Genomic DNA, 25,132 nt, shown 5'->3' on the forward strand with positions numbered 1-25,132 from the left:
CCTTACAACGTGTAAAGTCGCTCATACTACCTCGAACGATCCATTGGACTTAGTAAATCTTCTAAATAATGCAACGTGAGCTTAGTACGCGTCACTTTATTGCAGGCATGATCGGCTCGAATCCGCCACAAGTCTTCGCGCAAGTGGATTATCGATGTTCGATCACTTAACGCCGTGGAAAGATTTATCAGATCCGACTACATTTCTATTTTTACGAAAAAAACGATTGATCGGCTTAAATTTCGCTCGACATGCATCCTTGTGATAATGATAATTATATTCGCGGCTGGATGTTCCGAGTACTTCGATTAGGATACTTCTTGTTTCGAAGTTTGACATGAATCGCCGGCTGAACTTTCGGCGGGTCATAAATCTTGCGCGTCGTCGAGGTTGACTTGCATTTTGTCTACTTCGCGACGTAAAGGCGAAGCCTTTTGAAGTTTCCAACTCATCGATCGAGTGACATTAAAGGTAGCTTGCGGCAAGTAAGTTTGACAAGCGAGTGAATGTTGCACTTATATAATGCCTAAAGCTTGTAACAGCTAAAATTTACTTTTCTACATCATTAGACATACCAGTTATACCTATAATAAAAGTTTTCCCTAGCCCTCTAAACATTTATTGCTCGCACGTTCCCAAGTTTCAATTTACTAACTTCTATTGAAGTTGTATGTATAAAGTTAATTCTTATACCTTTCCGCGTTTTACAATACCATGAAAAAGCCGGTGCGTTTGCTTCAAAGTCATTCCGGAATACACAAAAAGCTTTTTACTGAGGTTTCCTTTCACACGTAGTATCTGACAAAGCGCTTTGCACCAATCGATAAGAACGAGACTGTCAAATTAAATTTTGTAGATAATCTTATAAAGAAATATAATTTTTTTTTCTGTTAAGAAAATAGGCCGAGTAATCGTAGATGTACTTTAATTCTTTAATAAGCATATTAAATGATTACTTCCTTATAATAGTAAATCAAATAAAAGTGCAATATATAATATATTATACCAAAAAAATTAAGAGATCATCTACTGATTCTTTGTAAAAAATAATCACAATAAGATGATCCAAGAAACATTTTAAGCTTGAAGTCTCTTTTTTAGATCGGTAGTTTAGATAACAATATATACTGATTTTTATGAAGCTATACAGATACAAATGGAGATAAATCTAAAAATTTTTGACGAACTTTACAGATAAGTTTTATGATATATCAATTAAAAATTACACACAAAAGTTTTGAATCTATCTTTAATGTGCGTATACTTGTGAGTGTTATACGATTTTTTTTACTAAGTTATTTAACATTAAAATAAGAAACGACTGCTTATTATTGATTGTTTACAAAAGACGGATGGAATAGTGCTTAGTATTTTTTTTTAATTAGAAAGGTCTAGTTTTTTTTTTAAGGTGCACCAATCATTTTTTTTCATTATAAAGAAACTTCTTGTGCGTAATTGTAAACTTTGCTTAAATAAGGCGTTAATATTAAACGATTGATAATCATCATTTAACTTGATATATCGTGGCAAGAAACGTTAACAATATTACAACCTTAACGTAATTTACGCTCTTCGTGTTCGAAGCAACGACTTTGGGTTCGCTTGATTCTATTGCAGCAGACCCTTCGCACATTGTGTGGAAGTTGCACGGTTGGATTTACGCTTCTTTATGTATTATGCATACGATGTGTATACATGTTAGATGCACTTTAAAAAGAAAATTTAGACTTTTCTATTCATTTTTTGAAGACTATCGAGTACTATTCCATTCATCTTCTGTAAATAATCCAAATAAAAAGGACACTTTTTGCTTCAATGTTGAATAACTCGATAAAAAAATCAACGACGCTCAACAAGTATGCAAATTAAAAATAAAGCTTCACTCTTACGAAAGCTGTAGACTGTTTTTTGTGTGCGTTTTTTAATTCCGTGATGGAGCTTTGTAAAGTTCGTAAAAAAATAGATTTAACGGATTTCCATTTGTATCCGTATAGCTCCGTAAAAACGTTATCTAAACTCTAAACTATTTAAAAAGTAGAAATTTCAAGCTTGGAATATGCCTATTTTTAGAGAGCAGAATAAACGAACCCTTAATTTTTTCGTGTAATGTATGTATTATAGTTATATAATATATTGTCTGAATATTTCCAGATAATTTTACTAGCCTAAAATAATAATTTACAAAATTTTTTACTGATTATGTAATATATAAAATTATGCTTTTATAAATTCGATAGAATAAGCTTGTTGGATATTTCCAAGGTTTACGAAAAATTATTATTATTTTCTGCAATTTAATTGTCACGCAAGCAAAACTATGTGCGAAACAAATTTTATTTTGTGTTTACGACTTATTTTTCTGTAAGAGATCAATTTCTTTTTTATAGTATCATCCTTTTTAAAGTATATTCATACTGTATCACTGGAAAATTCTCGACCCTGACGCGACATACATAAATAGCATGTATTTGCGGGTAAGGAGTTAAAGTTTCTCTTTCAACCGGCATTCAGCGAAGACTACATCGGACGCGTTGCGCTGGAATGCTCGTGTCGGAATAGTCGGCGCTCTTTTCACTCGGTCCATTGGCCGTTTCCATTCGGTTTCCACAGAATTCCATTCGCGCGCAAATCCTCTGTTTTTCCTCTCTATGCCGTACCTTTTTTTTCCTCCCTTTTCTCAGTCGTTTTGCAATCTGCGACTTTTGACATGTGAGCTACAGTTGAGTCGGACGCATAAAAACTCGACCCATGAGAAGCATCGACGCAGAATATCAAGTTTAATTTAACAAACTCGATCAATCCGACAAACGAAGTGGGTACGTAGAATGTGTCGTTAACGTTTGTAACCCATATACATGTTTTTGCGTTCTTTTTCCTCTTTTTTCCTCTTTTTTCCCCCTCTTTTTCTGTTTTATTTTAGGTAACCATTGGGCGATTCATCGGATTGTGAAATATTCGCGCCCATCAACGTTTGTTTCCGGTTTGTAACAGTGCGCAGCTTTTTGCAGTTTTTAAATGCGATTTTTGAGATAAACTCTTTCAAAAATATAATATTACAATACGATCTCGAGTATGTACTCGACAATGAAAAAACGAAAGTCTTCCGATGTGAGTTGAATTAACGCGACGAGATCATTTAGTTTTTATTTGCGTTTTTCAAATAATAATTTCCAAAAATTCTGCTTATCATCCAAACCGTAGTTTATTACAGCGGTCGTTCTTTTCAATCGCAAAAGCTGGATTTTATGCAAAAATATGAGAATAATATCACGGCGCAAGTTGGAGTCAATTCGAGAGCTGTTTCCGCTTCGGTCAAACAGTTATCAAATTTGAATAATCGAATGGATCGGAATGCCAGCGATGCAAATGATTCGACGTACGCGCGATAAACGATAATTTTTGTCAAATATCGCTTACACGACGGTACGCATCGGATAGCATCCTTTTGCATCCTTATTAAAAAAAAGCGAAAAATCGGCACTTCCATTAACGATAGAATCGATACGTTGTAAAAAATTCACTACACATTCTCGCGCAATTCTCGCCAATTGGAGATTTCCGTTCTGATTCATTCAACGTGTATGTATGTATGTATGTATGTACAGAAGCCGGGTCGAATCGCAGCAAGTCATTCGTCTGTCGCTGCGCGTCGCGCTGCATCTCGTTGCAATCAGCCAACGCTGTGGCGCACCGACATAAATGCGCTAACACATCGACACATCGATCGTAAAGTGAGAAACTGCAGTGTCTGCATTTATTGTCGGCGACGACAACACACGACCATTTGCAGCCGCAGAGCATGTACGTCGTCGTAACGTCGCAGTACGCAATCCTTCGCTTCTCGGTCGATGCACCTACGGGCAAGTTAAATTCGCGGTAATTTTCGTGCTACGCGAACAGCAAAACTATGGCGAAAATATAGGATCTTGCCTCTTAAATTTCTCGGAGTGCAATCTCACTCCAAAAAAGTTAAAATACTGCCATTATTAAAAAAGAGTGAAAATTTGCACTCTTTAATCAAAGTGGCAGATTTTTTGCTCTCTTCTTTAGAGTGAGATTCACTCTAAAGGAAAGAAATCTCACTCCTTTTCTGAAGTAAATCTCATTCCAAAAAGTGGAAACTCACTTTAAAAAAAGAGTGAAAATCACTTTTATTTAAAGAAATTTTTCACTCTTTTTTAATAGTGGCAGTATTTTAACTCTTTTGGAGTGAAATTTTACTTCAAGAAATTTAGACAATATGACTTTTCCGATTCCTTCTGTATCAAATAAATAAACAAAATATACTTCCTACCATAAGAGATTTATTTATTATAATAAGAGCGAAAATATATTAATTTTACGTGTATAATAGTATTATAGTATCGTACTGTAAGACGCAAAAAATCAGAATGAATTGAATAATCAGAAAAAGATTTGTCACTAAACAGTGGTTCTCGCATTTTTCTCGAACATCGTAATGTAAAAAAATCTCGTCAAACCTTTCCGGTATCGATCAACTATCACGTTTCACACCGATCGTGTGCGCGCACTGCGCGCAAATGCAATTGAAAAAATATCAGGGAAATGGAGTCGTACAGTTTATGACGGTCGTTGCAAACAAATAACCCGTTTTCATTGTGGAATATTTTTAGCGGGAATATGCATCGTATACGATTTATTTTCGGCAAGTTTCGACAGAAAGTCGGAACAGATTTCAGCTGGACCATATTGCATGAATAACTTGCTAATAAATTAAACAAATAGGTAACAAAAACAGAATATGAACAATTTAAATTATGCATTATGCTTTGTTATAGATATTTCATAACTATCGATTTTAATGACTATAAATAAAATGTCATTAAGCCACTGATATAATTTTTAAAATTTATTTAATTAATAAAAACAAATCCAATTTAATAAGTACTATCTTTTCTAAAAATATCTTTTGAGGTATCCTGCAATTTGTATTGTAATTTGTAAGGCGTCTTATAAATTGCACAGTATTGTCACTCTCATGATAGATGAATCTCCTAAGCATCGTTATGAAGCTATAAACATAAAAGCAATTCGAAGCAATACGTCACAACGGCACACACCGCTCTGATTAAACACTAACATAAGTCATGAACTAAGATATTAGAGTTTAAAACTGCAAGTAAGTACTACAGATTGCTCCATAGAGCGTTACTCTGAACGTGATAATTTATTTATTCTGAATGGAGCGTGCGACGTTAATTTATATTTATTTTCCTTGGTTTGTATCAAATTGCACCGCATCGCATTACGTATTAAATTCCATTTGAAATTCTATTTACTTCGGTAGATGGAAACGTCCCTTTTATTTCCGATTAGATGTTCGTTTCTATGACAAAATAATTTTCATGACTCGTTTCTCTGATAAAATATAAAATTATAAAAACTGCACTGAAACTTTGGCTAGTATGTATTATTTAGCGGTCGGCTTAGGATATACCTGATTTCCATCTAAATTTTTAAGAAAAAAGTCTTAACGGATAATTTATCGAAGCACGCCCGTAACCCCGTAAACTTTTAACGCACTTTCCAGACTTAATACTTCCCCGGGATAAATACACTTCGACTCTCACCGGAATTTTTATAAGCTAAAACAAACGTGCTCTGGTAACGTAGACCACCGACGGATATTTTTTTCCATATTATACTTTCAAGTTACGATTTCCATATGAGAGAGCCGTCGAGTTTACACCTGGATTGCAGAGGCACGACGATCCCGCCGGCAATAAAACCAGACTCTCGTTGCCTACATAATTTATCCGATGCTGTGCAAGGGCTCCTAATATTCATCCCGTATGCGACAGCCATTGTTCTTTGTTATGCGAAATCAATTTAACGCGCTGCTCGAAGGTCGAGTGTCACCTTTCGCCGATTAATTATTTATCGATTCATTTCATAAGAAAGCGAAATAGCACAGCAGTATCAATCATCCATTAGAAAACGAGATATATTTTAACAAATTCATTGCTAATCACTTGTAACTTACATAGTACAAAATATTGCGAATAAAAATATCGTTACGTACAATACACTATTGTAATTTTAAAGATATTATATAGTTTTCTCGTGTATCCGTCTTCTTGGCAGTTTCACGTCGTCTAGACAAAACTTCTGATAAATGAAGCAAAACGTTGGTGCGGAAATCCGTTTCCTGCGAGAACAAGTCGCCTCGTGTTGTAATACGAAATATCGCAGGGGCATTTTTTCGCGTCGCAATGTCAAACGATTGAGTACCCTGTCTTTCTTGTGCACGAGAATAAGGGAGCAAAATAATACGTCAAGTTGACGACAGTTCAATGTCCCCATATCCACAAACTGCTTGGTTCTATTCTCATATATGTATAATACGTACAATGCCTTTTCTCCTTTACTGTAACCTCTCTGTCCATATTTGTACCTCTATCCCGCTGTGTAGGGTTGCAGAATGTGCAGAGTTGCAAAATGGATGTACAGCTAATGTCACGATGCATCCATCATCTCGTCATCCGACAAGATGCATGCATGTATCAATGGGTTAGTTCAAAACTAATTTAAAAATAGCCTTGCAGTTGTATAGAATAGAAGAAGAAAAATCGCAAAAGAGAAATCTGAAAGAAAATATTTTAGTAACTATCGAAAAAAATATAAATTTAATAAACAATATTAAGTGAAATAAATCGAGAAGGGTTTAAGAATAAATAAAAGAGAAAAAAGCCACTTTTGATCAAAGCGGGTCTTAACTCACATTATTTCATATATGATTCTCCATTCAATTCAACTTCATTTCATCAAAGTGATCAATCGATTGTTGTTGTTGATCATGCTTTCGTCTCAATATATTTGTACTAAGTTGTAATTATTGACACAATATTATTTTGATCATCACTTTGAACTATGTAAAGTGTAATAAATATATCTCATACGCATAGAGAATCTATCTAGTCTAAGAACAATTTGAATGTTTGAAGATGTTAGACCGTTACGACCCATTTGCTGCTCCAGTTCCCTTGAGATTAATCTAAGTCTAACGAACGTATGAACCTCTTCGTACAACTTGGGGTTCGGCATAATCGATATTAGCAATTTCGAGTGGGCCATATCCTAATCTCCAGCTCGTTACTTCTCCATCAACGTCGAGCACTTAGCCCTTAAGAAGAGGTTTCTAGTCCACATACAGAGAATTCACGAATATTCCGTACCGATTTTCTTCGGGAATAATACCCGCTCACACTTTCGAAACCCATCAATATATTTGTGAAAACAATGCGAACTAATATCTTTTAACGTATTTTTCCAACTGGGACCCATCGTTCATTAAATAACCTTTGTTTTTTCTGTTCTCCCCAGATACTGTCGCGCTGTGTCTACGTACTTCCAAGACGAGTCTCCAACCGTCGTTGGATCGAACGCGGAGTATCGAGTGTATCAGCGAGAGTGGTTGAACGTGGAGTAGGCGAGAGCGCAGTAGCGGCACGTGAGACGAGTGTCGTCGCTCGAGACACTTGTTGCACGTCGGCCGTCCCTTAAAGAGGGTCTGTCGGCGTCGATATCGGGCCACCGGGTATTTCCCCGATTGCGAAAGAGATACACGGACCCCGTTTGTCACCGGTATCGCGGAGAAGCGAGAGTACGTAGAGTGTGCCGACGCCGACGAGGGTTCCATTGGTGAACGCGCCATCGGGTCGACCGTAAACCGCGGCATGTCGCTCGACGGGACGGTCGCAGACGATCGCGTGGCGAGCGACGCGTGCCTCGTACGCCTATCGATTACCGTTCGCAAAAAGTGTACGCGTGCCGTCGCCACCATCACGATCGCGACGCACAGTGATCGTTAGCCTGTCAAACGATCGGTGCCGAAAGCGACGTGCTCGACGGGTGTCACTTGGCATGCCGCCGATCGTCGTGCGACCTCCTTCGGTGGTCGGCCGTTGTCGCTGCTCTTCTTGTCGGTGCGTACGAACGCTCGAGCGGCTCGAATAACAATCGGTAGCGCGGAACCGGAGTACGAAAGCGGAGTGCCGAGACGCGTGGCCCGCGTGCCGGATCGAAATCGTGCCGAGGATCAAGAGAAAGCGATCATGTGCTACGCTCGGTGACACCGGTCGCGATCGTGCGCGGCGTTACCGTTGGCGGTACACGTAGTCAGCAGAGAGCAGAGCTACCACTGCGGGGCGGCATCACCACGTGGTGAGTACATTATATTTGTGGAGTGCTAGGGAAAATAGTGGAAAAAATAGTAAATGTTTTCATTGTATTCAAATAGTAGATACTTTCAGTGTAGGGAAAGAATTGAAATATTAGATGCAATAGATATTTAAACTTTAAATACGAAGCGCGGACCTATACCGGTCCGAGTGTTAAGATGTTGAACTACTATCTAATATACATTCATTTAAATTGAATTAATATAATAGATATTTGTTTAAAGGATGCGCTTATAAAAATATTTGGAGTGTATTTTGTGTAGTAATATATAATAGTAAATATAATAGTATTATATTTACTATTTACATTAATATTTACATTTACATTAACATTATTTGCCTTTTTTATATTTACGACGCAAAATATTTATTTCAAATATTTTACATAAAATATTATTTCAAAGAATATTTTTTACATATCCATCCGTTAAATAAATGTTTGTATTGAATTTATTTTAATTTTCCCCCGTATTCATATCGAATAGAAGGGTATCATCGTCCTTCTCTCTTATCTTCACCATCCAGCTTAAGTATTGTGTCTTATGTATTGTGTAAGAAACGACCTAGGGACCTTTCGCATCTGGACTTTAATCCCAATAATCTCTCCGAAGATTGTCGTTGTACTTTGCTTCCATAAACAAGAATATATCGTTCAACATGTAAACAGCTATATTAACACCTATATTAACGTACCAAAATTATTCTATTAAATTTTTTGTTTTGATTATAACTTTTACATTTTTATCTCCATCTACTTCTGACAATGAGTTGTAACAATTTTAACATTTTTATCGACATGCGAAATATTTCATACGTTGTAGTATATTTTTTCTCTTCAAAGCACGATATATGAACGCGAAGATGAAAGGCAATCTATCATGTATTATCAAAGTTATCATATTCTTTTAAGCACAGCGCTTTGCTTCTTTCTAGTTAAAATCGATAAGATGAAAAGGTAGAGACTAAAGGAGATGTGTCCGACTGATCATTTATCAAAAATGATCTGTCGGAGCTAAAAATGGCCAAATTTTTATTCTGCACAAGCCAAACTATTACATAGCTTCAGGTAAACCGGTGAATTTCAATCTTGTGTGAGTGATTTGTTTCTCAAAGCAATCATTCATACTCTGTTTGGCGCGACAAGTAGATATAGCTTTGTACGGTCAGACGGAACCATTCAGTAATCTGTTAATTACAATTTAGATCGTTTATCGACTGTGTGATTATTATAAATGTTATAATAAATTTATTTGTATTAAATTGCTGCATAAATTCTGTCCAGTATCTGAAAAAAATTGTGAAAATTGACACTAGAAGTATCAATGTTTTTTATTCTCTGATATCCATTTCTATCAATATAGATTAACTTTAATCTTGGTTTAATTTATTTTTATCTTTTTCTGATTTTGTGAACTAAAATAAAATAAAAAATAAACCGAGATTAAAGTTAATCTTACATTGGTAAAATCGGGCCTAAAAGGACCAAGCAAATAAATTACTATGAAGATAAAAAAACTCAAATGAAATTGGGTTTTTTGAGTAATGAAAAACCCAAATATTTCATCCACATAGATATAATATTAAAAAGTTAAAAATTTCAGAATCCTATTTTTTACACAAAAAATGTAATATTAAAATAAAAATAGAAACGATCAATAATGATCGCATGATACTTTTAGTATTGAAATCGTGCGCGCGTTAATAATATAGTATAAAATAGAATAATAAAATATAAATTACAATTTACTTCAATTTAATTACAATATTATAATATTTTAATAAAATAATATAATTTAATAAAATAGATACAGTAAAATCATTTGTATAAAATATGTATAACACACAGAGAGTGCGCGTTTCAACGTTTGCAAAATTTCTTGCTACAGACATAAAAATTAAATCTGGGAGGAATACAAAGAAAAACGATAAATGATCATGGATCTCGCTGGCAATACAATACGATCTCAAATACACAATGTTTCTACGGAAACTGGAACTTCGGAAATCCTGTTCTCACGAGCAGACACAACTTACACAGCAATTTAATACCATCATAGCTCAACGATTACAAGCGTGCAATTTTTAGGTGGATATCCCCGGGCGTGTACTCGGGCGGTTTTGGCTAGGACAAGAGGAAACGAAGACCGGAAGGCTGGATCACCTCCGTGGAATGTCTTCAGGCGCCAAGCGACTGGTGCAGTCGCTTAGGGGCCGGACCGGGGGCAGGGGCACCGGCGGCGGTCGTTCCGACGCCGGTGCCGGGGAAGATAGCGGCGTCGGGGGTGGCGGGGCCAGCACCAGCGCGACGAGACTATGCCATTACGACAGCGGGCATGAACTCGACGAGATCTCGGTGATCGGGGCTACCGTCAGGGACAACGAGGGGTTGACGACGCCCACCACGCCGTGTCATTGCAGGAGTATTAAGTACGGTAGTGGACAGACGCTTTGCAGCATCGCCGGATTGCCGCCCGCCCCCGCCATACCCGCGCACAGAGCACAGTCCGGTGAGTTCGACTATCATCTTTTCAGCTTTTATCGTCGGTAGAATCGCATCTCAAATCATCGTGTATCGTTTTGTACGAACTATATAGACGTGATCTGACGCCAATAAAATACATTGTAAGGAACTTTAACTTCTCTACGGGAATAATCGTCTTTTTGAAAAAGTTGTATCATTTATAATAAAGACAATATATTAAATAAATGCAAAAGTACATGGATAAAATTTGTAATATTTTTCTTAAAACTAATAAAATAGCATCACTAATAAGATAATATTTGAAAATAAATTCTGAAAATGTTCAAAAATATTGCAAAATATTTTCATCGTCAATTGAAGTTTTTAGACAAAAGTAACGAAACTTATTCAAATCTGGATATCTCAATTATTAAAATTAATATTGTCTTCTTAAAGTGAGATCCCTTCTTAAAATAAACAGAATTGAAACTGACTTTAAATTGAAAATTCAATCTTACCGATTGATTTTTTACATTATGTAACTACAGTAGAATTTCTACATTTTTTAAATTTAAAATACGTTATACATAATATAATATTGTAATAGATTCATAATAGTTTAATATTATATTTGCGGGGTTTTATTTGATTAACATTTTCAAGATATTTCTGTATTTTTAATCATGACAGTTTCTGTTTCTTTTAGAATAATCCATAGATTCATGCATATCTATCTATATTACGATACTATTTGCCATTGTCGCCATAAATAAATTGAAAAAAATGTTAGCAATAAATTGCATATGGTAACACATTATCGAGAACGAAAAAGCGCACATTACTTACTGATTACAAGTCTAAATCGTGTTTCATTTATCTTCTTTCGAATTTTTCGAAAATGCACGTAAAATTTATGAACCCAACCTCATATGTCGCGTAACTTTGGACTTTATTCCAAAAGTCATATTTCGTATGACTGTGGGGATAAAGTCCAAAGTTATGTGAATATAGACTATTCAGTAAGTTGGATAGCCTTTCGTTGCAAGAGAGCATAGTCGCCGACTGCAGCAATGCAGTAACGTAGAATTATGTAACAACGCACATAGAATGGTTGCAAGCGGCAGAAAAATGCAGACAAGCTGACCGCGGGAACCATTGATTTTTATTATTGCGCGTATTCTCTCGCGCCTTCGGACAATCACGAAGTCGCTGTTGATTCGCTCGTTGTGCACACCATCTCGACACTGCGGTCCAGTCTGCAACGAAGTATTTATTGATGCAATGCAAAACATATTTATTACGTTTCGTTAGCGCGAGACCATAAACTAGGCCGGAATATTTCACAAAACGTAACGTGATGCTCGTTCGTATATTCGCGTATAACTTATTGCGCTCTATAAACAGTCATAAATTCTCGTTCGCGTCTGTAAGAAGGAGGATTTTTACTTAGGAAACGCGTCTCTCTGTTTTATACTTAGCCTCGCAAGCACTTTTTTAATCTCTTCGCTTTGCGAAAAGCCGCGCTGCTGGTTGGTCTTTTCTCGAGCTTTTCCTCTCGAATGAAATATACAATTCTACCTGCTTCTCTGCAGTTTTTATCACGATCTCACGTCTATAATTCCAACCGACGGAATATCTACGCCAGGATTTCTTGCATCACACGTGTAATTGCGAAGGTATTGTGTATATCGTGACATTTAGAGAAGGAAAATGCATACCGCGTTTTTGCTGGCAACCTATCTGACAAAATTGCGTCTCTTGACTTGTACATTAAATTAGACTAAAATATTAACCTTCAATGTGCAGTCATATTTTTACTCCTTTTATCGGCAACCTGTCTTTTCCTGTTTCTTTTCGAGTTCAATATTTTTTTATTGTTCTAAACTTTTCTATTCTGACTTTTAAACAAAATTCACGCTTACTTTTATAACATCTCTATTTTTGCATTTCTTTTTTGCATTTCCAAATAGATTTTTTAAGTCTAATGTTAAAACTTTTATTTAATAAAATTTAAAATTTGAGCAAAAATAAAAGTAAATTTGAGAATGAAATTTCGCTTGTGCCAAAAAAGATTTGGATTGTAGACGGAAAGTTAAGTGTATTTTCTGCCTTATCGTCATGTATATAATTAAGTTTTGTACAAGACGAACGAGATATTTAAAATGCAGGAAAGTCGTAATAAAACACGTTTCCGCTATTTCGTTTCAATCATATTAATCTCCTCTATTTGCTATTAGGTAATATCTGATCTCGTAGAACACGAATGTTAATAATTGTTTGTTGATGTCTGCTGAATAATTGATTGTGTATTTACTTTTTCTAATTTACACATAATATTTTAAAATTAAGCATTTGCATATTATATATAAATGCGAAAAAAGGAGTTGGATGTTGGAAATGAAAAGCAAACAAGTATATACATACTCGTATTATGTACAAAGAAAATATATCAAATTATTTCAAATGAAAATTTATATACATTCTCATAATCACAACGTAACACCAAAAGTTAAATAAACTCAGAGAAAAGAAAATGTATATAATTGTTGTTTGCATGCCTGTCAGCGTAAAGAACAAAAAGTCCTTTATTAATTACACTCTTAGAATATTAAAATCTTATAAGGTACGTTAAGACTAATGGATCGGAAAAGCACCGCGTTTTAAGATTTTACGTAAACGACACAGCTGGAAGGATTTCGATCAACTTTGACGCCATTAAAGGGAATAGTTGTTACTGTCTTTCGAGGAGCTTAATGCGCGCTTTGACTTATCGTCGGAAGAGGCACCTAAGAGACTGTAGTTCGAAATTCCCGTTTAAATTGTAAGATTAAAGTACAAATTCGAAGGTGCTTTAAAATATTAATGATGATCGCGGCTATTACCTGGTAGTCATGGTGATGGAAGAGGAAGAGGTGATTTTCGTAATATTCTTTGCAGACCTCGACATAAAATTAAGATTGCCATTAAACGATCACGATGATGATGCAATCAGAGCGATTGTTGTGGATTTCGGCAATATCTTCGACCGTAAACGCGAGAAGCTTTATGTCTCCCTTTGAGTTCCGTTACGCCAATGATGGCACGACGGAGGCCGATAATACTAATCCGCTAATCGACAGTCGTTGGGCCCTGGCATCAGCAGCAATTGCCGATGGTATCACGAGAAATTTACGAGCAACGGATTTCGATAATGGTCGATCCGATTCGTAGACATCTCCATTCTCTTGACCTAATTACGAACATACATATATGTGAAAGATCGATAAAAACCGCTACTGGCGAAAAACACTTTTTCTATCGGCCTTTGTTAAGCGAAACATCGTGTGCAGATCCTGAGAGCGAAAGCGCAAAAAAAAAAAAAATCGAAACATAGCTCGAGTTGTTGGCTGACACCGTCAGAGACGTGAGCTTTAAATTATCGTGAAGAACGTTCAAGTTAAAGTGCCTATCGAAGAGCCTGGATCTCCATGTGTCGATACCGTAATATTTTAACCGAGATAACAGAATGGAAAACTCGATCCATTAGCTTTAACTTCACAGACATTTCTGTCACGATTAAATCACGCATTCGTTTAAAAAGTGTTTCGTCTGAAAATTTCTATAACTTACAAAATTCTTTGTCAAACAATTCGATAAAAATTTGATTTGTACAATATTTGTGAAATATTCCACCGCTCCGAATAAGTTGCAAAATTTTTAACACGGATACACTGTTAAATTAATAATGTAAAGTTATATTCATAATTTGAGTTATTTTTAATTTAAATTATTTATAATAATAAATCGTCATTGATCCTTTTTAATATGTTGTTATTTTAACTGAAATAATAGAGTAAACAGTTTAACTTAAAAAATGTATTAAAATTTATTTAAATTTAATTTATTATTTGCCAAGTGCATATATTAATATGTATGTTGTTTATTTTGGAATTAAGCAATTCAATTACAGAAATTGATTTAAATTTTGATACACATGAAAGTTGAAAATAAAAATATTATTTGATTCAACAAAGAATTAGAAAAAGTATAATAAATAAATGAATTTAAGGCTAATGGAGAGTACAACTGTTAGTGATGTCATAAGTTTTTTTTATTTTACGGAAAGGATTATTTTATTAGGTCATATTTATTCTATTGATTGTACTTTTCGATTTTCTTTAGAGTCTTTTTCAGCAATGCGTATAAAGATTTCGCAAGTATTAGTTCAACAGTCCATTAAGAATAAGTCACTCACAGATTGCCAAACTGAAGTGATATCTAATCCAATAAATTATGTAATGAATATGAAAGAGATATTAAGGGATTGAGTTGCGATTGCTTCCTTGATATCTAAAGGGCGATTTATACGGAGCAACTTTACTCGCTTTCGGCAGCGGCTAATGACGTCATTAATTTGTCAGCGAATTTTCTCGACGCTGCTTTTATTCGCTTGACACATGCTTCTTAAATTCGTCAGCGAATTCACTCGCAGATGAAAGCTTCTCCCACACAATTGTTTTTTTCTTATTCGCTAGTGTCTAAAATTTTAAAGTCGCAGCATCGAATGGTCGCTGGTAGTCAAACAAATAGCTGAGCAACTTTAGCAGCATCAAAAGAAGCTCTAAAACGTTTACTGAAAGCGAGTAAAGTCACTCCGTGTAAATCGTCCTTAACAATATATTACTTTATAAAGAAATATTTTCTTAAGAGAAACTATTTATCGGAAACGCCAAAATTGTGATAGACAGTATATAATCTTCTGAATGTAACCTTCCCGATTTCCTCTTCTATAGAAACTTTAGAAACATAAGACGATAAGAGATAGGAAGTTGCTAATGTCAGGTTGATTAACTTGAAAGTTGCCGGAGCAACTTACTACAACAATAGAGTACATTCTCCATTGTGTGACGGAGGCTTTTTTCCGATCTGTGTCCGCTAACTTTTCTCGCTGTGTTAGAACATCGTTCAAACTGCGCGTGTCGCGCGATACAGGCTTGTATCCGAAAATCTTCAACAAGAAAACGGAGCAACTTTGCCGCGATCGCGGAAGTTCACGTGAACGGACGTCAATGCCGTTGGAGAAGTGGATGCACGGGAAGTCTTCTTTCCGTCTACTCGAACAAGGAACTCGATCGGATGCAGTGCACGCTACCGCCATGCGCACACGCGCGCTTGCACGAAAATCGCAGTCAGCAACAACTCCTCGGAGTTATGTGTTTGCGACGTGTCTACCGGTAAATAGGCGAGCAAGTTTAGACCCGTTTCAATGTAGTTTCGCAGATACAGAAGCGGTATTGCGTCGACGATGTTAAGCTGGCCCACCTACGGATATCGCTATTCACTTTGCGGTTGGTCGCTTCACTGCCAGGACGGCTGTCGTTTCGGTTGGTATACACTACCCAGGAAGAACAATAAATTCGAATCGAACAACTTGAAGTGTAAAATAGGTTTTACGCTTTTAAAATTCATAACTAGTTTTCAGAAATTCAATAACGGCTATTTAAATTATAAATTATAAAATTATAAATTTCTATTCTAATTTTTCATCAGAAAAATCGTGATCTAATGAATAGAATTTACTTTTTGTTATTGCTTAGAATTTAATTATTATTAATCCTCTGTTTGCAATCCCTTCGTCTACAATCTGGATCTTTTTTGTCTACATCCATTTTTTTTATTATTCTAGATTCAAATAAATTCAAGGTTACTTTTCAACATCTCTTTACATTACGAAATATAATTTTTTTAATTTAAATGTAAAAAACCGTTATTTAATATAAATTGAGTAAAGATGAGTGTGTATAAAAGAGGAGGAATGGATAAAATTACCAGAATTTGACCTAAACGATGGAACCTCTTTTATGCATATTTTCTTATATTGTTTGATGTGCTAAATCATTTGCAAACGTTTATTTCAAACTGAGTTGATGAGAACCTGTTGAAAATTGCGTTAAAAGTAATATAATTTCGTCGAAATCTGATCTTTCATTGCAATTTTTAATTTATGTTCCCATCAGTTTAGCTTAAAATTAATGTATGTAAATTATTCAGCACATTAAAGAATAAGAAAAATTTTACTGCTTAGACTAAAATTAGCTATTTTAATGCCTGGATAATAAAATATGTTAATTTTGACCAACGTAATGGAATCCTTTTTATACATATTTTTTATTTTCTTTGAAATACTGAATCATTTGTAAACGTTAATTTCAAGCTAAACTGATGGGAAATAATGGAAAATTATAATTAAAAATCAGGTTTTAACGAAATTGTGGTACTTTTAATGCTGAATATATTCCCATCAGATCGATTTAAAATAAACATTTGCAAATGATCCGACATATCAAAAAATACAAGAAAACGTGCACAGAAAAGGTTCCGTTTAAGTCAAATCTGGTCATTTTACTCATCTTCTTTTAAAAATGAAATTTTGCTTATGCCAAAAAAATTTGGCTTGCAGACGGAAGATTAATTATGTCACTTTTCGATTATACTCGTATATGTAATAGATTAAAAATAATTAAATGATACAATTAGTGAATTACAATAGTGCATCTTATTGCAATTAATTTTGAATTTTCCCGCAGTGCAGAGAATTCCATAAAATAAATGAATACAAATATCACGTTTGCATTTATGAAACATAATAAAAGAGATATACATGTACATAGTAGAACACATTTAGTCGTTATCAGCTGCTTTTATTATACATATTGCCGTACGGTTGCATTTTGGTGAAGTGGCGAGTTTAAGCAAGCTCTCTGCGGACACGTTATCGGAAAAAAAGTACAGTTTACGGATGCAGTCTAAATGTATATGCATAATACAATGCATCTCACGAGAGTTACCGTAACGATCTTGATAAAGGAAGAAGAGCACTTTTCCCTGCAATTTGCTTCTAGATGGCAGAGTAGCTATTTACTTTACTACTATCTGCTATCATAAGAATTGTAAAAAAATTATGTGACGTTTTATTAACATGTGTTTGTATCACTTTATAGCGTTTATAATTAATTTTATTATATCATACTACAGCTATTTTTAATATTATTTAATATAATATCCGTTTGAGTAAATCAACAAAAAGTGCGTATATTTAGTGAATGCATATATCTTAATATATTTTTATAAATATGCACTGAATTGATATTCTTGCATTTAATGTTTTAAAAAATTTAGACTGTTTTAACTTGTAAAAAAATATAGGTATATTTTTTTGAAAACATCTATTAAATTAATCAGATATTTTTCTTAAAATTTATAATTTCGAGCACTTCATATATGCAATGCCCATTAATTTGCACAATATCTAAACCGACGAAATATGAAGAAAATGCGTAATAAAGCTTCCGATAATACTCATGTCGTTCTAGGCGGCTATAATAGCAAAATGGTATGGTTATGAGGATCGTAGAAGAACCAGAGAACTAGGTGCAAATTGGTGGATTAAGGTGCGTTCGAGCAACGCGAATAAAAGTGGCGAAGAAAGTTATGATAACTTTTGTCCGATGCTGCTGGTGCTTTCCACACACAATACAGTCAACATCCCTATTTTTATTTGGTGATGGAAAGTTTGGAGCGTGTGGCCAAGATAAAAGTTACTCGAGAGAAGAGAAGAGAAAGAAAATAGCGCAGGAATAAAATCGAAACGTTGGACTTTGCGCTAAATGGGAAGTCCCAGAGATAGAAAGAGAATCAGGAAAAGTCTGGTTAACTGCAATCTCGTTCCGTTTGCACGAGTGATATCTATGTCTTTTCATTAAAGAGATTAATCTCTGACACTGCCGGCGCTTCCACCGACGGTTACAAAAAGAATCGCTCGGGGTGGCTTTAAAACACTCAAAGGTTCGTTACTTCTGGATTTGGTCACAATCAAAGATATATCGCGCGATTTTCACGATATTATTTCAATGATATTACATAGAAAGCCATTTCTCGACGAATGAAAAATCAAATCAAGAAAATAAAGAATAACAGTCTCAATCTCTAACGAAAACAAAATGTATTTCTGCTTCCTATTTTGTAACAATTTTTAATCAGTATTATCTTTTTAAATATATTATATCATGCAAAATAATTTTATAAAATTTCGAAAATTAACAATTTTATAAATTATGAAAATGTGCATAATGTATGTAACTCCATAACTCCTAAATAATGTAATTGTTATAAACGATTAATATTATAATATTTCGATGAACAAATTACTCATCTTTCTAACAATAAGTAATTTTGATGACCCGATACTAATGATCTCTTTTCCTTAATCCTATTGCTCGTGGTCGAGCATAGTGACTTCTCTCATATGCCTGTGATGCGCATACTGGTTGTACACGATCATACTAATGATACTTATGATACTTAGCATTTATTTTTATTATATATATTACCGGTACAAAATCTCTCCCTGGAATCTTCCAAAGAGGCGGTTTAATGTTAGTAATCCTCCTAATTGAAGGTCGCGCTCAAACTTTGAGTCACAAACTCCCAAACAAGTATTTAATGGCCTGAGAACTTTTGAAATGATTAAACACGTCCAAAAACTAAAGCGATTAACTTTGTAATATTACGGAAAATCCACGATACGTTTAACTGAAAATGTTAATCTTATAATATAAGTTTACGCGCGCACACGCCTTGATGTGTCCCAGAAAAAAAGGAGAAATATTACGCTGTTGCGAAAAATACTAAGAGAGTAACGAGAATATACTTAAAAGAGCTATAGTTGCAAAAGAGCAATAATCTATTATCGATCTAACTTCGACTTTTCTCAACGTAAATAACAATCTTGATTACCTTCCTCCTATCCTTTGACGATTCCCCTTTCTCTCCTTTTCTCTCTCCCTTTCTCGTACACACTCCTTCACTCCAAAATAGCTTTCTCACTAGGCGCTATTGATATCGCATCAGCGTTATACAGATAGAGAGGGATCAATACTTCGGTACTCCCAATACCTCGAGAGGTTGAATGCAACCGTGAAGATTCCTTTGTAATAATCGCGCGGGACCTTTGACGGAGGCTCTCCGTTATCATCAAGCTCTACTTCCTTCGCTTCCATTGCCACGAGCAGATTGATTTCCTGCGGTGCGACAGCGTCTACGATTGAAGCAATTACAGCACGGGACGTTCTAAGTGAACTTCGGACTTATTTCGAGACGGCTTTCGAAACTCGGCCATTGCTTCTAAAGCCTCGTTATTAGTTTGCTTGTTAGATAGTAATTCTCACTATTGCACCGGTATAACAAAATTAAATAAACTATTCACGTTTAACATTGAAACTTCAAACTATCAATCGATTTTATCTGTACAAATTTAAAAAACGCAAATACATACATACGCGATATTCTGTATTCTAACGTACTTACTCTCGCTCAGAAATATTTTTAATTCTCGCTTTTGCACGATGAAAGAAATATCAAATATAGTTTCTCAATTATAACAGTTTAACAATTTTCTAATGATTTAAATTTTGATTAAATCCTCTCTTCAGGCGTGAAATCAGCTTATATGAAAATCGCGTATATGTTCCTAGTAGTGTTTGTGTTTCTGTCGTCGTCGATGACATCAACAATACTCGACTGCACGTCAACAAGAGACAGCGGACAACGAATCGACGTTAATTAGACGAGCACATACACAACATTCGGAAACAAGATGACGATTCCATATATGCACGTGAGAACTCTAGGTTTATGTTGGTCCAGTGCGATACAACGTTTGATGACACAAACAGATACGATATGAACCTGTGCTCTGATTGGCCTTCGGCCAAAATCCCTTTACAGTTCATATATATCAGAGCTTTAGGCTTTGTGCGCATAACGTGGTGTTCATAAATCGCATTAAAGCTCACTGTTATATTGACGTTATGCGAGAATCGATAGATACGAGTAAATGAAATTCTGATAATATGAATAATGCTTAAGAAAACAAAAATAATATTCAATATTTCTTTAAATTTGTTATAGAAAATCGCGAAATTAATTTCGACTTTAAATATCGTGAATCCGTCAAAGTTTTATTTTTCCTTATTTTATGTATCGTGTATTGCATATATCAGTCCATATATATTGGTATGTCAGATTATTTTATAAATGTAATATTTTTCCTAATACACACAAGGTATTATATTTATAAAATAGCCGACATACTGACCAATATATTGATGCAACACGTGGTACATGCTATGTTGTACAACAGACATGCTAAATATTACGAAGTTTATGTTCAATATTTTAACTTACTTCAAATATATTTCAAAAATTTTTCTTATATATTAGGCACACAAATTGAATATATACAAATACAGTGTACATTGATCTGTACAATATATTTTATTTTTTCGATATGACTATCGAGTCAAGAAGCATATAAAACCTTTGGTTAACATTTATATACGCTAACATGTTACGAATTATTTCGTCGTATTTTGCGTATAGAAAAAAATTATCTCGTGATAAATTGAACAAAAAATTGAATTTATGTATTTTAAATAATTTTTGTCATTTTTTTCATACGTGAACAATCAGAACTTTCTATTTTTTTTTTAGAAAAAAACCTAAACTTAATTTTCTGCAGAATTAAAATTATTATTATCTATTATATGTGATAATATACAATCTCAAAATTCATGCAGTTATTTAATATTTTGCTATGAGACAAAGAGTTAACTAAAAATTCACGTGTTATTTTATGAACTTTTGTTAATATTAAAACTTGAGCGACATTCAGAAATTAAATATAATAAAATATTTGAACAGCGCTTTTGTAGGGAAGTCTTTTGTGCGTTTTCGATAACGAATACCGACATCAAATTTCTGCACGTTCGCAATGAAGCGCACTGCGTCGGTCCGGACTGGATCGATGTGGTCGACTAAGTGTATTCTGAATATTCCGTTGCATTGAAATTTTCATCAAGCTCGTGAGAGAAAACGCAGCTCACGGCAATGAAATCGGAAAGGACGGAATGAACAATAATATAACTATGCCAGTAACTTTGAAGTCTTCATATAATTCTGCAACGGTCCCGTGACTTCTGTTGCGGAATTATCGACGGAGTGCACGTTGAGTTTCTCAACTTCCATCCAATGATCCTATTCGTTTTTCAATATGACTGTGTTTCTATAATTTTGCATATATTTCAATGACTGATAGTTTGAATGAAAATCACTTCACGCAAACTTTGACGATTAAAATATTTAATAAATTTATAAACTTAAAATAAATATTTGATTTCATTACATGTTGGAATCAAAATTGCATCAATTTAGAAGATCAAATTAAGTGTAGATAACTCAATGCATTAATTTGATTCATAAAAATACTTCATAATTCCAATTCATTGATTTTTTGTTTTCTTTCAAAGTAAAATATATTTATTATTAATTACGTAACTCGAAAAATGTATTCCTTAAATATTTCTTGAATATAGAAAAATTTAAGCTTTTTAGAAGCGTATTGATCACTATTAATAAAATTGATTGTACATAAGAGTTTGGCACTAAAAAAATTAATATTATTCTGTAGCTTGTTATTTTCCGTAAAATTCTTTACTCGCACACACTGTATCTAACGTAATATTAATTATTCTAAAATAGTAAAATATGCATAGAATTATCTATTCTAATCTTAAATCTCCTCTAATCTTAATTCTCATGCTTAATTTGATATTTATGCTATGAAGTGATATAAATTTAAATTTATGTTTAAAAATATCGCGTACATATAAAAGAACTGCGCCGATAATTAAATATTAATTATAGGGATTCAAGTTGTATCAAACAAACATGTAAACATGATATAGTAAATATCCTTCAGATACCCTTCGTATTCTACATCCTCCGATGAAGTCTATTCCCATGCTATAAGCAGCTGTATCGTTAACATGGCGCGAGTAGTTGAAGAAATTTACATACAAAAGAGCCAAGATATTGGGGCTGTTGTAGGAGGAAGAAAAGAATGAAGGTGGCTTGAATAATTTGACTGTAGTTAGGACGCATAATTTCGAAGATCGTTTTCAAGATTTTAAGATATTCTTTTTTCCACGTGTATAGAAAAATTTGTCTACGAGACAAAGCCCCAGTGTTCACGTTAGAAACATGCTCTGATTTTTATATTTAAGAAATGAGATTATCGTAAATTTAATTCTTTTAAAATTTCACTCAAAAGTTATTGCGCCACTCGCCGCACCGGCAATTAGAAATTTTAATGCGCACAGATAATAATAATTTTCGCGTGTCGCGGAAAATGCTGAGGTACGCAGGTTCTCCTAATGCTATGGCGATTTTGCGCGGATTATAAAATGGCCAACGAACTCCGTGGTTTGCGGACTTAAAATATCCCGGACGCATTTAAGCCGCTCCGCATATGGCGCTCGCGTAATGGCGTAGGATGAAGGAGAATAAAAAAAGAGCGAACATCGAATAATTTTTACGACAGTCTAGCTATAATGTTCGAAAAAATGCGTATACGAAGATGGTGTTATAACGACGATGAGACGGCGTTTGAGCTTTCCGAACTTATGTCTGGTATTCTTTTAGGCGAAAGAATTCGAGTTCGCGACTTTATCCTAGTATAAGCGCGCCCTATATTAAAGTGACTAACTTCTAATCTTTACAAATAGCGCAGTGATTTCTATTAGTATTTTAAACTACGATTTCTCATAACGTTATCAGTATTTATTTTACGTAAAATAAAGAATATTTTATTCAAGATAAGATATTGATTTTAAATAAAATAAAAAGAGGAGTAACAATAAGATAAATCTTAAAATAATGAACGGAGAAATTTCGATCGCTTGATAAGAGCAGACTGAATCACTGAGAGTTTGCACTTCCAAATTTAGGATGCTTGATGATCGTAGTAATCGAATATCGCGTTTAATTTTATTATCTCACGCTTCGTTAGTTCAGTGCACGTTCAATGGATCGATAGGGACGTCACTATTTTAAGCGCTGCTTATTCAAATTTACGAGGTGTCGTTTTTCGGCCATAATATTGTTAGTAGAAGAACCGTATCGCATGATGTTCTATTAGACAATTAAACCAAATTAATCCGGCAATGATTGCAATCACTGCCGGATTAATTTAATTGTGATCGCAAACGATTGAAATAATACCGTTCAAGTTATCTCTCTCTCTCTCTCTCTCTCTCTCTCTCTCTCTCTATTGAAATATAAATCACTTAACGGAAATATTCTAGTATATCATAATGTGCAAGTCTCTGAACTTCACTCTTGTCAAGCATCATTTTACTGATCAAACCACATCGCTAATGCGAATCCGCTACCAATATCCTGTAATTGTTTTTCGAACCAGGAAGTTGAGTGTCGCGTTCCATCGCGTTTACCCTTCCTGTATTACGCTCGATATGACGGCAGCCGGTAGTTGTTTACCGGAGATATTTTCGAGTAATGCACGGGGATGGATGGCGAGCTGTCCATACCCAGAAGATCGATGTTACTTCTAAAGCGAAGAATTTCATTTGTACAGTATATACACGGGGGAGTACATATTGTCAGTCATGACTGAAAGTAAGCTCTTACTCGTATAGCTCTGTTCATCCACGAAATAGTATATAATTTTTCACGTCTGAAATAATCTCGTTATTTAAATAGACAATTATCATAAAACTTGCCAAATCTTGCTATATAGTATTTCTCTTCGCATTTCAATTAATTTTTGCGATGTATACAAAAAGTGTATTTTAAAGTATAACTATGTTAAACCTTGCGTTTGTCTAGTTATAAAAATAAATACTATTAAATTTTAATTCCTACAACTCTGCAATTCTTGTAGATAATATTATGTTTTCATAGCTTACTGAATTTTTAAATGAAATTTTTGAGCCCCAAAAAACAAAGTGATATTTATCAACCTGCGTTCTGATTCAGTTCTGATTAAAAGTGACGTTTCGTAAAATGTTTTTCGAAAAGGTATTCCTATCCGTTCGGTCCATCATCGATTGATTTCCCATATTTTATCTGAATGATCTGATGCTCACGTTCACATTTCGATAGTGCAAAACAGAATTCCGTGAGCAACGTTGCTAATGTACTCGTACGTTTGCAACGTCACTTCATTAGCATCAAATCGAATTGATACGCAGCAGGTGTCTACTTGGCGAAGCTCCTAGCAATTTTCCTAAGTTCCCTAAGTACAGCCTACAAAGTGTTGCCTAAAATCTCGTAAATTCAGACTATGTGTCCCCTATGATTAAAGAGACAGCCTGCAAGATGCTCTTTTTGGTTTAAGATATTATAACGAATATTAGACACATACATCATGTATAATATTTATTGTAACATCTGAATTAGTTTTATATTTAAATTAAAAGACATTATGTTTTATTTTCATAAAATTCCATGAAAATTTTACTTGAATTAATTGAAAAATAGAGTGTAATTTTTTAATATAAAATAATTTTTGTTTACTCTCTCTTTCTCTCTCTTCTCGTCTCTTTTCTTTCTTGGCTTTTCTTCTTTTGGTTCT

The 25,132-nt window shown here is 34.4% G+C and overlaps 1 protein-coding gene across 1 annotated transcript in view; it reads left to right on the forward strand.

Moving 5' to 3' along the window:
- Positions 1 to 8,041: 8,041 nt before the first annotated feature.
- LOC108750400 (cyclic nucleotide-gated cation channel alpha-3-like) overlaps positions 8,042 to 25,132 on the forward strand; it is a 77,247-nt gene continuing 60,156 nt past the window's right edge. Inside the window, exons 1-2 of the mRNA XM_018489814.1 lie at positions 8,042 to 8,184; positions 10,288 to 10,708. Coding sequence (XP_018345316.1) covers positions 10,372 to 10,708 — 337 coding nt within the window. The 5' untranslated portion in view covers positions 8,042 to 8,184; positions 10,288 to 10,371. The remainder of the gene's footprint in view (positions 8,185 to 10,287; positions 10,709 to 25,132) is intronic.

Source organism: Trachymyrmex septentrionalis, unplaced genomic scaffold, assembly GCF_001594115.1.
Source record: "Trachymyrmex septentrionalis isolate Tsep2-gDNA-1 unplaced genomic scaffold, Tsep1.0 scaffold37, whole genome shotgun sequence".
Classification (NCBI taxonomy): Eukaryota; Metazoa; Arthropoda; class Insecta; order Hymenoptera; family Formicidae; genus Trachymyrmex; species Trachymyrmex septentrionalis.